This window comes from Pinus tabuliformis, chromosome 6 (genome assembly GCF_031772625.1).
Source record: "Pinus tabuliformis cultivar Carrire ecotype Pingquan chromosome 6, CPIR1, whole genome shotgun sequence".
Classification (NCBI taxonomy): domain Eukaryota; kingdom Viridiplantae; phylum Streptophyta; class Pinopsida; order Pinales; family Pinaceae; genus Pinus; species Pinus tabuliformis.
The window spans coordinates 2,009,856,251-2,009,873,703 of NC_142292.1; the positions used below are offsets into that span (position 1 = coordinate 2,009,856,251).

General features: G+C 36.1%; 1 protein-coding gene across 1 annotated transcript; it reads right to left on the reverse strand.

The window, feature by feature from the left end:
* Positions 1 to 300: 300 nt before the first annotated feature.
* On the reverse strand, positions 301 to 4,794 carry LOC149267318 (TMV resistance protein N-like). Its single transcript, XM_089432228.1, has 4 exons — positions 3,988 to 4,794; positions 2,750 to 3,842; positions 2,173 to 2,625; positions 301 to 2,071 (listed from the first exon to the last, which is right to left on the reverse strand). The coding sequence occupies exons 1-4, from the start codon at positions 4,548 to 4,550 to the stop codon at positions 563 to 565; spliced, it is 3,618 nt and encodes a 1,205-aa protein (XP_089288354.1). The 5' UTR covers positions 4,551 to 4,794; the 3' UTR covers positions 301 to 562.
* Between the last annotated feature and the right edge of the window lie 12,659 nt (positions 4,795 to 17,453).

The window sequence follows — 17,453 nt, forward strand, 5'->3', positions numbered from 1 at the left end:
CCTTGATCACATTTTTTTCCCTCTCCCCTCTTGTTTCTATCATGCCATTAACAATGTCCAGTAAGATAAAATCATGTTTCCAGGCAATCTTCGAATTCAATGCATATACAATTATGAAGACATACAAATAAAATTACTTTTACAAAACAAGCATTGCTACATTATTTATGGAGCCATTTGAAAAGGATATTAAAATACACGGTTCTTTCATCAATGAAATGGAAAAGAATCATAAGAACATTATAATAATGATATCTATACTCTAAAACTTTACTTAGAGATATTTATGTATAACTTAATATTATTGCTATTGTTATTATTAACATCATCATCCCTCACCATTAACAATTTCTTATAAATGGTGTATTGTCATCAAAGAATACTGTGTCCAAAGTGTTACGGGGTCAACCAAATCGTTGATAGATGTGGATAAAAAAGATTTATAAACGGTTCTGTACATGATCTTTAACCCAAAAAAAAAATTTACAAATTAACTTTTTATAATTTATAACTAACCTAAAAAGCTTTGATTGCAGAAACATCAGGTGTGTTTTTTAACATGTTATAGACTGACCTTCAATCGTTGGCGCAGATGCTCCAGTACTCCCTCACCCCACTGCAGATTGGGACAGTAACGCCCATCAAACTCCTCCAAAGAAGAGCATTGTTCAACACCCGGTAGCTTTTGTATCTTCCAGCAATATGTGACATGCAGTAGTCGAAGCTTTGTGAGATGCCCCAACCCTTGTATGCTCTTCAGATCTCTGGAACCACAAATACTCAATTCTTCCAACGATACCAAATGCTGGACACCCGGGAGTCTGCGTATGTTGGGGCAAGCACAAACCCTGAGCAATCTAAGCTTTGTCAGCTGCCCCAACCCTTCAATGCTCGTGAGATTTACACGCCAAATATCTAACTCCTCCAAATGCTCTGCAGTGGTTAGATTTTGCATCTCTTCGCACTCACTAACAAATAACCGTCGTAACTTTGTGAGCTGCCCCAACCCTGTTATGCTCCTCAGTCTATGACACCCGGAAACATTCAACTCCTCCAGAGATATCAACCTTTCAAAACTCGGGAGGTTCTCTACGTTTGCACAGTCGGAGATGCAGAGAATTTGAAGTTCTGCCAGACCACAAAGCCCTGCTATTTGCCTCAGTTCTTCACAGCTATACAACGACAGAAATTGAAGGTTGGGGCAAACACCTGTTGGAAAGGCTACCTCCCTTATTTTTGGGCAGTGCAACCGTAGCTGCTTGAGCCCAAGCATGCATCTGTCATTGGAGGAGTCCAACTTATTATTGACTAACATTAGATTTTCCCTTTCTCTTTCAACATTTTTAAATGGCAATTCTAACAACGGGCATTCTTCTACTCTTAAAATTTCCAGATTATTCAGCTTCATAAGATCATAGGGCAAGTATTCTATTCCACATTTGCAAATGTACAACTCTTTCAACTTGGTCAACAGTCCAATGGATTCGGGCAAACATTTCAATATGGGCAAATCATGGAGTGACAAATCAGTCAAACTCTCGAGAAAACCGAGCGAAATTGGCAGGACTTTCAAGGAGTCGCTTCCTAATTTGAGAGTTCCCAAATTGTAGAGGTCTCCAATACCGCTGGGCAATTCGTTCACTTTCTTACAGCCTGAAAGATCTATGTATTCCAGCGTTGTAATACTGGAAAGGTCCAAGTAATCCAGCATCGTCATATTACCATGTGTTCCACTGGAGATAATCAAATTGGCACAATTTGTTAAATCTAGATGTTTCAGACGAATTAATTTCCCAAAAGAAAGTGGAAGCATCTGCAAAGCGGAAGCACATGAAAAATTGATGTGCTGGAGATTTGTCAACTTTCCGAATGATTCAGGGAGCGATATCATTCTTGAGCAATCCCTTAACTCTAAGAATTTCAGGAAACGCAGATTACAAAATTCATCTGGCAAAGTCTTTAACAGGGAATGAACGATGACAATCTTTTCCAAAAGCTTCAATTGCCCTATGGACTTAGGGATGCTTGAAAGGGGAGCAAAGATATTTAGCTCTCGCAACTGGAAAGGAACCTGCAATATTATTAGGGTTCCTAATATCAGAAAGAAAAAGACATATATGGTGATTTTGGCATAAAAAATGGGATGAAATTAAGAAAGAAAAATAAGCATACCTGAGATTCACGTTCCCAAAGTAATTTTAGTTTCAACCCTGCTACTTCTAGAACTCTTAAATTTTCCATAGGAATCCAGGAAGGCAGAGAAGAGTATGGACATTTGTACCAGCGGAGCCATAAGAGATGTGGTGACCGCGCCCTCTTCAAAATGCGTTCTAAATAACCATCTTCGGTTGCAACAAGTCGCAAGTTCAAAATACCACAACTGGGGGAATTATTCACCAGATTCCTCATACAGTTCCCGAACACCTCATCACTCCATTTCTTGTACCATGACATGTCTGAACTCATGTGCAATGACATTTCTGAACTCATCCCGGAGATGGGTTCAAATCCCACCTCAAACGACGTAGATCCGGAAATCTCTGATCTCCTCCTGGACACACAGAGTTTATGTGAATAAAACTTGAAGCGATCAACCATCGTAATCCCGCAAACTTCCCTTGTTCTCTGTTCATTCACAAACCAACAAAAATACATGAACTCACAGATCCATATGTATAATGAATAAAAGAAAATGTTATTATCAATCTTGAAACCCAAACGTGAAGGTTTGAATGATTGAGGCGCTTACACATGACGATTCATCCAGCAAATCATCAATCTCGTTGGTCGTCCGACCCCCAAGTCGAAGTGGCATTGATCCTTCCTCCGCTGCAATATTTCTTCCCAACTCCCTGATATGATCATGCATTTTTATCTCATTTTTAATGCCCACCTCCAATAGACATTTGTTCTCGAGATTCTGAATCCCTACCGTACCCCATATTCTTATTGCAGTATCTCTGTCTTCTCCAATGAAGAAGGAAGCAATATCTAAGAATATTGACCGATCCTGTTTACTGAGCGAATCATAACTGATTCTCAGCCTCTCTAGTATTTCAACAGGTAGTGTTTGCTGAAGTCGATCCAATTGCTCTTCCCAGTAACGTTCATCATTTTCCCCACATACAAGTGCCCCGAACACTTTCAATGACAATGGCAAACCATTGCAGGCAGTTACAAACCTATCAACAAGATCTGCAAATTTTTTTGGTGGTAGTGGATGATGAAAGGCGTAGGAGCAAAACAACTGTCTAGAGAGTGGTCTATCCAACCCCTCTAAATTATAAATTGAGGACTCTAAGATCCCTGAACTTTTGAGCACATGCTTGTCCCGAGAAGTAATTAAAATCAAGCTAGTGGGTCTAAGGATATCCTTGATGGGCAAAAAAGCTTCCAATTGACAGACATGATCTACATCATCCAAAACTATTAGAGCATGACTAGATGAAAGATGCTTTTTAAGTATCCCTATTCCTTCATCCTGACCAATCATGATATCTGTCTGTTTCAAGTCCTTAAGGAGTTTGCTCTGCAAATAATTAAGGGACATTCTAGCTGCATCTTCTCTCACATCAAATAAAAAGGAGGATGCACTGTAATATGATCTCTTACAGTTGAAGAAATGTTTGGCGAGCGTAGTTTTTCCAGCTCCACCAACGCCCACGATTCCGACAACCTTGGCCTCTGAGCGCTCAGTCTCCCACTGCTCTGACAACACAGTCTTTTCAAATTCTTGTACTTTTAAGTCCAAACCAGTTGGATATTTTGCTACATCCAATGGTGTTTTGGGAACATTTTTCAAAATGCTTTGCACAACCTTATCCAACAGCTCCCCTTCGTCTCTGAACATGGGAGAATAAATAAAATAATTAGTGAGAAAAAGTAAGTATATTGATCCAATGGGAGAACAAAATAATTAGCGAGAAAAAGTAAGTCGCAATTGAAAAATAACACAGATTGGATGGATCAATGGGAGATCCAACTCACCCGTTAAGCTCAAAACCGCTTATATCCGCAACATGAGCAAGCGCGTTTCTCCATTTTTTAATAGTCTCTGGCTGGTAGCGTGGCTGCTCTTGACTAGTTTGGGGGTCTGTCGTTGTCTTCTGTTGGTGGTTCAGCAAGGCTTCCGCGTATGCTCCATGTTTGACCGTATAGCGGAGCACATGAGGTTTTACATTGTAAAACACAGGCAAAATGGTAGCCCGCGAGTCCACCATGAGAACCAGTTCATCCAGGCACCAGTTTGATTCCGCATAAGTGGGAGAAAAAACGGCAACTTGCACAGAGGCTACGCTAATAGCGGCTTCTATTTGACAAGCAAGGTTGCCTCCCTCCACCAATTCCTCCCTATCCAGAAAGACTCTCAGTCCACTGGAAATAAGACGTCTATAGAGGTGACTGACGAAGGTCTTCTTGGAATCAGGGCCACGATGGTTGATAAACACATCGTAATGGGGAAAGGAAGTCGTGGCTGAACAAAAGGCTGCGGCGGAGGAAGTAGCAGAAGCATTGGCATTGTCACAGAGGGTGGTTGTTAAGTTTGCCATTGGAAATGGAATGGGCGATCTCAACAATGGACGGACTGATAGACAAAGCTGATACCGCAGGGGTTGGGAAATTGAAATGGTATGGAAAGTTGAGAACCAGAAGCAGGTATACACCTTGCTGCTTTAAAAGGCGCTGTCGATGGGTTTCGCAGTGATGGGAATTACGCGTTTTACGGTAAGATGTAATCAACACAGTACTATAAACACGACAACTGTGGGATCCATGACTCGGTGGTCTGCACGCGTTTCTTAAAGCTGTGGTGCATATGAACTTATGCAGAAAAGTTGAAAATAATTAAGTACGAAGTACGACTACAATTCCATAATGCAGAGACTCGAGTCACGGTGGGATCCATTGGAGGGTAGTCACCGACTATACTTTTAGCTGATTGAATTGTGTTACTTCTTGGAAATTACTGAAGTTATAATACAGGCTTCATCTCACTTTCATATATCCCTGGGAATGGATTTAAGAAAAAACATAATAAGCTTTCTCCAAATTACAATTCAATGTTCCGGTGCACAACATGTCAATCAAAACAATCCATTACAGTGTCACTATGAGGTGTTTGTTATAAGGTTATTTAGAATTTGTCAGGTTTTGATCAAGAGTTCAGTTTGTGTTTGCTACCAAAATATTAAAAGGTATAAACATTTTGTTAAAAACATTGTGTAACAAATTTGAAATGTATTAAAGGTTTTGATTTCATAATCATATAGATAATGATAAGATCATATCAAAATATTCTCACTATTAAAATGCATATGAATGTTATGAATTATAGCAAAGTATTGTTTGAACAATTAAAATAGTTGCAAAAAAAATTATGAATATATATGATATAATTTAAGCACAAATAGCATTTAAAAGGATACTTATTTCAACATTGGATACAATGTATACTTGTTTTTAATTTATTTAACATTGAATATAATTTATAATTGTTTTCAAGTAATGGTATAAAAGTTACCAATGAGAAATTACATTTGCATGTAAAGACTCAAAGATATTAGAGTGTTTTTTTGCTATTTTAAATGTTACTTTTACTTGTTGGCAAAATTATATAGCAAAATAAAATTTAGTATATTATAATTTAGAGACAAAAATTATATATAACCATAAATGTTTATGTATAATGTTGTTTATTTCACATTGCTTAGAGGTTGAGGCAACCAATATTTTCTACCTTTTTTCTTCAAATTTTCTATGTACATATAAATGTTGACTGAGAAATGTAGAATGCTTTCTCTTGTTTTTTCACTATATTTTAAATAACATCATAAACTATTTTCCATGTAATTTCCCTTGGATTGATGCAAAAATAGAGAAACTTTGCTTCATGTAGTTGTACTTATTACACAAGTAACAAACATATATAACAATATGCATTTGAAACATGAATTATATTTTAAATAACATCATAAACTATTTTCCATGTAATTTTCCTTGGATTATGGAAAAATAAGGAAACTTTGTTTCATGTAGTTGTACTTGTTACATAAGTAAGAAACATATATAACAATATGCATTTGAAACATATTAAAGAAAATATCAAAGACAATGTATTTGATATATAACATTGAATGTGCTCTTACTATCACTTTGACATCATGTGTATTGTTATCCTTCATTTCTAAGAAGTATTTCGTATGTGTTTTTGTCGATGTTACAACAACACCAATTATTCCAAATAAAAAAGGATATGATGTATGTGATAACTATGTGATTGTTGTAACATCACCTATTATTCCAAATAGAAAAGGATATGATGTATGTGATAACTATGTGATTTTTATATTTGGAAAGAGTTTACGTTTTGTACAAATAATAAATGTGTTTTCTATAATGTTTGAATTAGTCAATAATAAGGACATTTTACAATCAACCCCATCATTTTTTTTAACCCAATTTCAAATATTTGTGACAAAAACCCATCATTTAGTTGGATCTTATGTTCGTGTTGTTCAATAAATTACATAAGCACAAACAACATCACTATCATCTCATTTTTTTTATTAGTTAAATCTACATGTGATTTCATTGTGTCTTATTTACTTTATCCAAGAATGTTATTATTGCCATGGAATATATTTCCATTTATGTTGATGTTGATATCTTGAATTCAATATTGGGATATAGATGTCAATTTTCCTTGTGAATAACTTGAGTTTAGGTAATTGTCTAAAAGAATAACTAATGGCCACCCCCTTACGGATTATTAGTGTGGTATTTTAGGTGGCCACGTTCTATTTACAGGTGATGATGTTGATATACATCAATGTAAAATCGTGTCAACATAGGCTAAGCTATGGTTCTGAGTTTTGTAGGTTCTTTATATTTTGGGAGAAAATGGTAGTGTGTTTACATTATCATTGCCTAGCGTTATCAGTTTTGCATTTTTGGTAAATAAATTGTCATACACGTAGTCCTATCAAGTCCTTTTTAAAGGTATGAAGTGAACAAAACCAATATCCAAGATTATTTTATGGATATAGAGTTATCAAAATTCGTCTTCCTTCAACCACCTTAAAACTATTTTTTGAAATCAACGTCATCTTCAAGTCATCAAGAGCTTTTCGATGATTTAATTTTCATCCAATCCTAAGCCATGAACACAATGTTATGACCTCAATGGCGGCTTATATTAGGTTGAATGTATATGGTATGTCCCGCGAGAGGGACATGTGGGGTTAAATGTACATGTATTGTGTCAATGATGTATATGTAATATGGTCATTCGAAAAATAAATGGACCACATGTCTAATGAGTGGATAGGTATATATAGAGATCATATATTTATTATGGAGGACATGGATTTAGATGTGATATTGTGAATGCTAATTCTATAATTTCAAACACAAAAGTACGGAATCCTAGTAACATAGCGTTTGTAGTTTTGCTCCCTCAAATTCAACCTTTCATTAATAAATTAAAAAATATAAAGTTACATAATGAAATGGAATCTTGTTTGGAAAAATATTGTATTGTAGATGCCACCAATGGATAAGGACTCCATTTATTATTTTTACAACTAGGCCATGCATGATTATTCATTATTTTTAACATTTAAGCCACTGAATGTGTCTTTTAACTTTAAGATGATGTCACCTCCACCTAACATGGATTGAATTTTTAGTAAAATGATAAAATAATAATAATTTTTGAGGTTATATTTTACTCAAAATGTTCATCATGAGAACACATGTTGAAAACAAAAATAAAGTTACAAAATATACAAAGTTTGGATTATAAGAAATTTGTCATCTATACAAATTATATGTTAATCAAAACCTCAAACATTCATATGTAACTTTTTAAAGATTACCAGAAGTTTCTAGAATTTTTAAAATGCTTTTAAATTTTAATGAGGGGAATGATAGCAAATCTTAGTCATTAACTTTGCTAAAATTTATTCTCAATTAAAGTTAGTCTCTCAACTAAAAATTTACAATAGGAAAGTGTACACAATAATAATTTTTCTTTGCATTTTTACATGAGACAAGTGTAGAATATACAAAAATATAGTCTTCCATTATCTTCGTCACATCAAATGCCAGAAGTAGTACGAATGTTTCGAAATGCAAAAAAAATGTAAGCTTCTTCTTTGAAAAGAAACACAAAAACAAGTGTTCCCTTTTCTTCTCTAAGGTTTCTCATAAACCTTAGCTTCATTTGTTTTCTTAGAGAAAACCCTAACTCTAAAGCCTTCCTTGCATCAATATAAGAACCTTAGTGCGAAAGACAAAAGAGTAAAGAGAAAAAAAGAAGAATATATAACAAAGAAACAAGTTCAATCTACTTCTCATGCCTCTAATACATGATGTGTTCTTAAAAAAGAAATAGGAATATTAGAGGATGACTTTATTTTTATATTAAATAATTATTTTATTAATTTTAAAATAGAGTTTTGAGAAATATTGCATCATGTGAGTCCATGATAATATACTAAAATCACGTCATTTGAGATTGTCATAAAGAAAATTATTTAACCTTTCTCTCATACATGGATTGTTGAAATTAAAAGTATTAATTAAAAATTGATTACAACTTAGTCTTATTTTCCTAAAAAAATGATAGTATCATCAAATATATAATTATAAAATAGTATATTTAAAAATCAAATAGTTTATAAATTATTTATAAAATTAATTTTTTAATAAATTAATTAATAAGTAAAGATGAGACATTCCTTATGATTTAAGAAGAGCCAACATGTTCCTCCTTTATGTAGTTATTTGAGTGACATTCAATATTATAATTATCATTCATTGAAATCAATTTTGGTTTAACCAATTATTAACTAAATTAAAGTGTACATAAATAGGCATTACAATTAATGATGTTACTAGCAACGTCACTGTTCAACCACACACAATGTATGTTACACAACAATGCACAATAAACAAAAGCCATGTAGTAGCAATGTGCAAAGGGCAGTGATATTGCCACCTCGTGGCTCTTGTTTGTATGTTGTTTTATCAATGCTTGTATGGTACATGTTAATTGAAATACTTATTGACTCACATGATATAAAAACAAATAAGCATATTTAATTTTTTAATTAAATCTTCGAAAATGTGATCTCGTGAATTTGGACAAGCGAAGAACAAGATTTAATGGTTGTATTGGTCGACAGATGATTCTTATGTATGTTTATGACATAAAATCTATGGGAGTGGGTGATACAAAGTAGAGTTTTTTTATGTGCTGAAATTGTCTAGTGTATGTTTTATGACCTCAACATTGGATTTGGATGTTGTCTATTTTATTGAGGTTGAATACTTTACAAAGGATTCATATTTATCATAACTTGTGCAATAGATGAAGTAGTTTTAAGGTAGCAGGAGCTTGATCACTATATGATATATTTTCTTATTGATTTTGTCCTGGTATGTTACAACATGAACATGTTTTCATGTTAAAAGATGGTACAAATTCAAGTTCCTTCCTCCGAGAGACATTTTTGGGATATCTTACTATTTATTATAGAGATATAACTGGTTTGTTTTCATTCTATAGTTTTTTGTTGCAATGGCAATATCGAAGGTCTATATTGGTATCGCTATATAGAAGTGGTTATTTGTATACTTCTTGTTTCAATAGTTTCTATATCCAGGGGATGCTCTGGTTCCTGGTTTTGCAATAGTTCATCGGGGTGGCATTTATTATGATTTATTGTCAGTGGAGGGTGTTAGATATATGTCGTGTCGTCATATCTATATTCTTGATACATTACGTATAAAGGTGATCTCTCTTGGCTGTAATTTCTGGAAATTTTCATTGAACAATGATTAATTCCATCTGTCCATCCAAACCGTGATTTGTTAAAAAATGTAGCAAGAAAGGCTCAATTTGACTTTAGCCTTAGTCAAATTGAGTAAATCAAATTTCCACATCAGCAGGACAACTTGGAGGCAGTTAACTAGTGTGACATGGCTCTTGTCACTTATTTAGCTTAGAAAACTTGAGTTAGTGGGCTTGGAGTTCATTCATGCATGTGTGGTTGCTAAATTTTAGCAATCTAGTTCAGTTATTTTCAGTTGTATTCAATTAACTAACCTCTAACTATTGATAGAGTCAGTGGAAGGTCAGTTCAGCAGTAGGACAACAGTCTAACTCAGATATTTGTCAATTAACTAATCAATCAACCCAAATAGCTAATACATGCATGGAATTTGAAATGCTCAACTGGAGTGGAGGAGACAAGGCCAATGTAACATGAGTTTCATATTAGTTGAGTGTACAGTTGTTGCATGCAGTCAGTAGATCAATTCCTTGGGAATTACGCAATGAAATAAGGCCTTCCCTATTGTTTAGGAGCTCAAATTTGATAAGATTTGTGGAATGATATAGGAGGTTGGAGGATAAAATAATTGGCTAAGTGTTGGCTAGAGGCTCTCATTCAGCAGAGAGAACAGTTATTCTTTTGCAGTTTGTGCTCGAAGCTAGAGAAAGAAATTGTAATAGTTTATCTATTCAATTGATTAATGCAAAGAGGCTTGAGGGTTATTTCCCAGTTGGGTTCCCCTAGAAGTCACTGTGTACTTCTGGTTTTTCTTGTTGCATGTTATTCTAAATTGTGTTTTCCATTCCACAAATCAGTAGAGTAGAATTGTGTGTCTTGTTTTTCAGTTTGACATCTTGAGCATTTGCAATTTATATCAAATTTCTACATGGTATCAAAGCCCTAAAATCACATTAGAACTAGTATTTCAAATTTGTCCCTTAGGAATTTCAAATTTGCAGCTTCAGTGTAGCAATTTTTCTTCAGAATCAAGAGAATATCATTCAACAGACTGAGATCGGAGTATGCCCTAGAGTGGAGCTAAAATTTCATAGCATGGAAGGATCAAATGGAACCAGTGCTTGATGATATTAGTGTGTTAGAATATGTTAAAACTGACATTGTAAAACCACGACAGTCTGATACACAAAAAATATCCCAATGGAAGAAGGATGTTACAAAGACCACGAGAATTCTTCTGGAAGGCGCGAAAGACCATGTGGTCTCAATTCTCCATGGCAAAGAGACATCATTTTCTATGTGAAATAAATTGATTGAGTTATTTGAAAATAATAGTGATCATAGAAAAATGGACTTGAAAGTCAAACTTCAAAACATTAGGACGCAGAAGAATGATACCATTCCACAGTATCTCTCCAGATTTACTCAAGTCTGTGATGAGCTTGGAGGGGTTGGGGTGAATGTTGTAGAAGATGACCTAGTGAGCCTAGCTCTTCTAGGCCTTCCAAAATCTTGGCACATATACGAGGACTCTGTGAATGGAAGGGAAAAATTACCGAATTGGTAAAGGTTGTGGTCCAATTTGCTTCAAGAAGAGTTCAGGAGAAATACCAGAGATGGAACTTCATCTAGAGAAAATGATGAAGAGAAGTTTTCCTTGGTTGGAAAGGGGAAGAAGGGAAAAGAAAAGAAGACCCAAATAAAACATGAATCTAGCCATAATAGTGGCAAGAAGAAAGACTTGAGCAAGATAAAATGTTTCCACTGCCATGAACATGGGCACTATGAAACAAAATGTCAGCACAAGAAGTCTCACAAGAATCCTTTAGGAGGAAGAGGTGAAGTATTGGCTTCACAATTTGAATTAGACTTCACCCTAATAGCATGCATGGACAACACTTTTATGGGGAGTGTGTGGTACCTTGATTCTGGTGACTCGTTCCATATGATAGGGTGCAAGGAGTTTTTCAATAACCTAGTGGAGAAGGATCTCCATATGCATATCAAAATGGGGAATGATAGGAGGTACAATGCTATAGGAATTGGTACTGTCACCTTTGAGAGGGAGAAAACCTCTCCTCTTCGCCTCAAAGATGTTATGTTTGTACCTGGGCTGAAGAAGAACTTGATATTTGTAGTAGTATTGGAGGATAAAGGCTATGATGTTATTTTCAATAAAGGGAAATCCTTTCTGAGACACATAGCTATCGAGAAAGTGAAGCAGATTGGAGTTCGAGTGAAGAACCTATACAAACTTGAGGTGGGAGATTGCACTACATTGAGCAGCAAGGTTGAAAAATTGCAGAGTTGAGATGTTGGAGAACTATGACACAAGAGATTGGGTCATATTCACCATGGTGCCTTAAAATCATGCAACAAATTACCACTGGTCTTCCTAAAGGCTCCCTTGACCAGCAGGATGTCTACAAGGGTTGCACTAGGGAAATTTGCCAAATCCACTTTCCACTCTGATGTCTGTTGACCCTTTTCGACATCCTCCACAACAAAACATAAGTACTATGTTATTTTGGTTGATGGTTTCTCCAGAAAATTCTAGATCTTCTTCATGCGGAAGAAGGACGTGTTGAAAACGTAGCAAGAAAAGTCTCAATTTTGATTTTTGCCTCAATTAAAATTGAGGAAATTCGAAATTCCATGTCAGCAAACAACTTGGAGGAGTTAATTGAGGTGACATGGCACTTTTCACTCAGTTAAAAACACTCAATTCGAGTTAATGAGTTGAGGTTCAATTTACTTGTGTTGATTCCTAAAAATTAGGAGTCTAGCTCAGTTAATTCGAGTTAGGGACATGAAGTTCAGTTATGCACAGTGGGTTCCTAAATTTTAGGAGCCTAAGTTGAGTTAATTTTAGTTGTAAAAATTTAATTTAGTTAAATTGAGTTATGGTCAGTTAAACTAGTTCTAACTGTCGGAGGAACTAGTGGAAGGTCAAGTAGCGGGGTGTGACTTCAATGGTGAACCAGTTAACTGATCAATTAGCCTAAATTAGCTCATGCATGCAAATAATTTGAGTTACCCAGTTGAGATTGGAGTTCAAGGGCAGTGTACTATCAGTTGTAGAGTATTCCAGTGTGTATAGGTGGTGCATGCAGTCAGAGGAAGGACATAAGGGAATTGTGCAATCTAGATGAGAAAAAATGCTATCAAATAGGGGGCTAATTCCTTGAGGAACAACGCAAGGAATTAGGAGATTGGAGGGCTTGAAAATTGGCTAAGTATTGGCAAGGTTTAGTCAGTCAGGAAAATGATAGAAGATACAGGTGCAATTTGTGTTCAATCTTGAGAAAGCATATTGTATTCATTCAGATTCTTTGATTAATGCAATACAGATAGGAAGGGGTTTTGTGCAGTTTCTTTCCCCTAGATAAATCTCTATGCATGTGTGATGTTTCCTTTTGCACGTCTATGATTCTTGTTTTAGATGATGAATCAACTTCCGCAGATGAGTAGAGTAGCTTCAAGTCTTGTGATTTAGAAAATTTCATGAGAAGTTTTGAAATCTACACATTAATTTCTACATGGTATCAGAGCACGATTCACATTAGAACTAGTCCTTGAAGTCCTCACTAAAATGATCATTGAAGAACTAATGAGTTGTTAGGAGGTAGAGTTATGGATCCCAAGCTCAAGGAAGATCCAGAAGACCCTATGTGCAAACTTCTTAATGGAGCTAGAAGCCTTCTAGTGGGCAGATCAACAAGCCAATGTTTAAAGACACAAAAAGGAGTTGTGATCATTGATATTGGCAGATTGAGGGGCAAAAATATTTCCCACAGGTAGATTGAGACTTAGGGGGAGTCTAGTTTTAAAGGGAGTAGCCCTATGGAAGCTAGTACTTCAGGATCTCGGGAGATCAGACTCGTTATTGTAGTAGTTGCAGCAACAGAGGTGAAGCAACAACAAAGAAGTAGCAGTAGTATTAGTAGATCAGATTTTTCCATGCATTTAGCTATACCTCCAGGAGTGAGGTGGGGCGATGTATATCCCTAGCCCCATAGTTCCAAAAATTTGGGCAGGGTTCATTGAGGTATTCTCCTCATGTATCATTACCTTGTTACGGGGGCCCATAATATTCAGTAGCAAGAGCATTAGCGTCAGTTAGATACTGAGGAGTGCATAGGAGTGTTGACAGCGGAGTAGGTGACTCAGTAACAGAGTCAACAATAACACAGTTTTCCCAGTAGACAGTTACAAACACAATTGATTCGGTTTTTTTTTATGCTTCTCATTTGCGTATGTTGTAGTAACAACAACAACAGTGAGAGGTGTTGCATGCAGTACATTCCACAAGTGCAGGATAGGGGTGGTTGATAATCCCCTTCTTGCTAAGAGGGAGCATTGAAAATGCAGCAAGAAAAGTCTCAATTTTGATTTTTTCCTTAATTAAAATTGAGGAAATTCGAAATTCCATATTAGCAAACAACTTGGAGGAGTTAACTAAGGTGACATGGCACTTTTCACTCAATTAAGAACACTCAATTCGAGTTAATGAGTTGAGGTTCAATTTACTTGTGTTGATTCCTAAAAAATAGGAGTCTGACTTAGTTAATTCGAGTTAGGGACATGAAGTTCAGTTGTGTGTAGTGGGTTCGTAAATTTTAGGAGCCTAGGCTGAGTTAATTTCAGTTGTAAAAAATTAATTTAGTTAAATTGAGTTATGGTTAGTTAAACTAGTTCTAACTATTGGAGGAACTAGTGGAAGTTCAAGTAGTGAGGTGTGACTTCAATCATCAATTATTTAATTGATTAATCAACCTAAATTATCTCATGCATGTAGAGAATTCGAGTTACCCAATTGAGATTGGAGTTCAAGGGAAGTTTACGATCCGTTGTAGAGTATTCCAGTGTGTATAAGTGGTGCACGCAGTGAGAGAATTGACCTAAAGGAATTGCACAATACAGATGAGGAAAATTCCTTTTAAATAGGGGGCTAATTCCATGAGGAACAATGCAAGGAATTAGGAGCTTGGAGGGCTTGAAAATTGGCTAAGTATTGGCCAGCTTCAGTCAGTCAGGCAAAATATAGAAGATACAAGTGCAGGTTGTGCTCAACCTTGAGTAAGCATATTGTATTCATCCAGATTCTTTGATTAATGCAATACAGATAGGAAATGATTTTGAGCAGTTGTTTTCCCCTAGATAAATCTTTGTGCATGTGTGATGTTTCCTTTTGCATGTCTATGATTCTTGTTTTAGATGGTGAGTTAACTTCCGCAGATGAGTAGAGTAGCTTCAAGTCTTGTGATTTAGAAAATTTCATGAGTAGTTTTGAATCTACACATTAATTTCTACATGATGAAGTTTACTCAAAATTTGTTGAATTCAACGCATTGTTTGAGAAGGAGACTGGGAAGAAGATGAAGGCTCTCGGGAGTGACAATCGAGGTGATATTTTTTCGAATTTCGTCAAGGATTTCTATGCCAAAGAAGGTATACGAAGAGAACTGATAGTGCCACATAACACACAACAGAATGGGGTAGATGAAAGGAAGAATAGAAGCACAATGAGAGTAACAAGAGCCATGTTGCATGACCAAGAGTTTCCATTACATATATGGGTAGGAGCATGCAACATCACAATCTACTTGTGGAACTGGATTCCTCACAGAATACTTAGTATGATCACACAGAAGGAAGCTTTCTCTGGGATAAATCTTGATGTGTCTCATTTCAAAAAATTTGGAGCTTCAGTTTATTGTCATATCTCCAAGGATTCAAGGAAGAAACTTGAGCCTATAACAGAGTTGGGAGTTTTTGTAGGATACACTGAAACTCCACATAATTACCAGGTGTATTTACCTTCATCGAGGATAACAGTTGTGAGCAGAGATGTCAAGTTTGATGAGGAGAAGGAAATGAGATGCTCTTTGTAATGAGATTTGAGAATCCCACCGGTGTAGGAGCTTCTAGCTCCAAAGGAGGAGCCTAAGGATGAGCTTCAGGAGGTTCCGGAGCATTCACATGCAGCGGAGCAGACAAGAGGCAGAGTGGAGGAACCCACTCAGCTAGAATATTCTAGAGAAGGGAGAAAGAGAACCAAAGAAGATGGTAGATTGTTGCAAGATTCTAGGGAGAATGTGGGAGCCACTACACTAGTATGCAGGAATAGGAGGTCACCTGAGAGGTATACTGGTTACATGGCTCTCATGACAAAACTCATTGATTCAGAGCCTTCTTCATTTGAGGAAGCAATTTCTCAACCTATTTAGGTTGATGACATGGTGGAAGAATATGAATCCATCCTGAAGAAGATTTTATGGGAGGTGGTACCAAGACCAGAAGGGAAATCAGTGGTTTGTTTGAGATGGATCTACAAAGTGAAGCATGCAGCTGATGGGAGCATCGAGAAGTGCAAGGCAAAATTTGTGGCCAAAGGATTCTCTCAAGTAGAGGGAGTGGAATATGAGGAAAATTTTGCACCATTTGCAAGATATTCCTTAATTGGACCCATTCTAGCATTAGCTGCAAAGATGGGGTGGAAAATCCACCAGATGGATGTGAAGACCACCTTTCTCAATGGTGTTGTTGAGGAGGAAATTTACATATAGGATCCAGAAGGATTTTAGACATATGATCGGAAGTCACATGTGTGTAGACTCAGGAGAGAATTGTATAGTCTCAAATAGGTTCCCTAAGCATGGTACACTCGGATCGATAGTTATCTCAGTGGATTGACATTCACCAAAAGTGAAGCAAATGCAAACCTCTATCAAATTATGGTAGATGGTAAGTTGCTTATTCTTATTTTAGATGTTGATGATTTAATATTGACAGGTGATGAGTAGTTGATCTGCTCTTTCAAGGGAATTTGATATGAAAGACATGGGCTTAATGCATTACTTCCTCAGGCTGGAAGTATGGAAAGGTGATAGTGAATTGTTTGTGTCTTAGGGTAAGTATGCCTTTGAAATACTTCAAATATTTCACATGGATAATTGTAAGCCTATGGACACACCTCTAGCTACAAACTAGAGGAAGAAGAATGCCACTTTAGGTGAATATGTTTATGCTACAATTACAGGCAACTTGTGGGGTTTTTTATGTATATTCTGAACGCAAGACCTCACATGTGCTATACAGTAAATTAACTTAGTCAAGCTCTGGTAAGATCTACCAAGTTATATTGGAAGGTAACAAAACATGTGTTACAATACCTGAGAGGCACTACTGAGTATGTATTATGGTACAAGAGGACAGAGGGAGTGAAGCGTCAAGGCCTCATCGATGCAAATTGGGTAGGGAGTCCATCAGACAAGAAAAGTACTTCAAGTTCTATCTTCATTTTTGGGTCCATAGCTATTTCCTGGAACAGTAGGAAGCAGAGTTTTGTGGCACTCATCTCACTAGAGGCTAAATACATGGCTGCAAGTCAAGAAGCATGTGAGGACATATGGACGAGGAAAATACTTTTGGGTATTTTCAGTCAGGAGATGGAACCAAAAGTGATATATTGTGATAATTATAGTTGCATTAAGCTCTTTGAGAATATGATATTTCATGACAGGTCCAAGCACATTGATATCTAGTATCATCATTTGTGGGACTGTGTGCAGAGGAGAATTATGTTGCTACAATACATTCCAATTGATGGGCAAGATGTTGACATCTTGATAAAGGCATTTTCAAGAGGTAAAT

What these genes read in the sequence shown, in the direction of transcription:
- LOC149267318 (XM_089432228.1), bottom strand. Translation starts at nt 4,550, where the DNA reads ATGGCAAACTTAACAACCACCCTCTGTGACAATGCCAATGCTTCTGCT. An exon ending in AGCGGTTTTGAGCTTAACGG is followed by an intron (nt 3,843 to 3,987) that starts GTGAGTTGGATC and finishes TCCCATGTTCAG; the next exon opens with AGACGAAGGGGAGCTGTTGG. An exon ending in TGCTGGATGAATCGTCATGT is followed by an intron (nt 2,626 to 2,749) that starts GTAAGCGCCTCA and finishes GTGAATGAACAG; the next exon opens with AGAACAAGGGAAGTTTGCGG.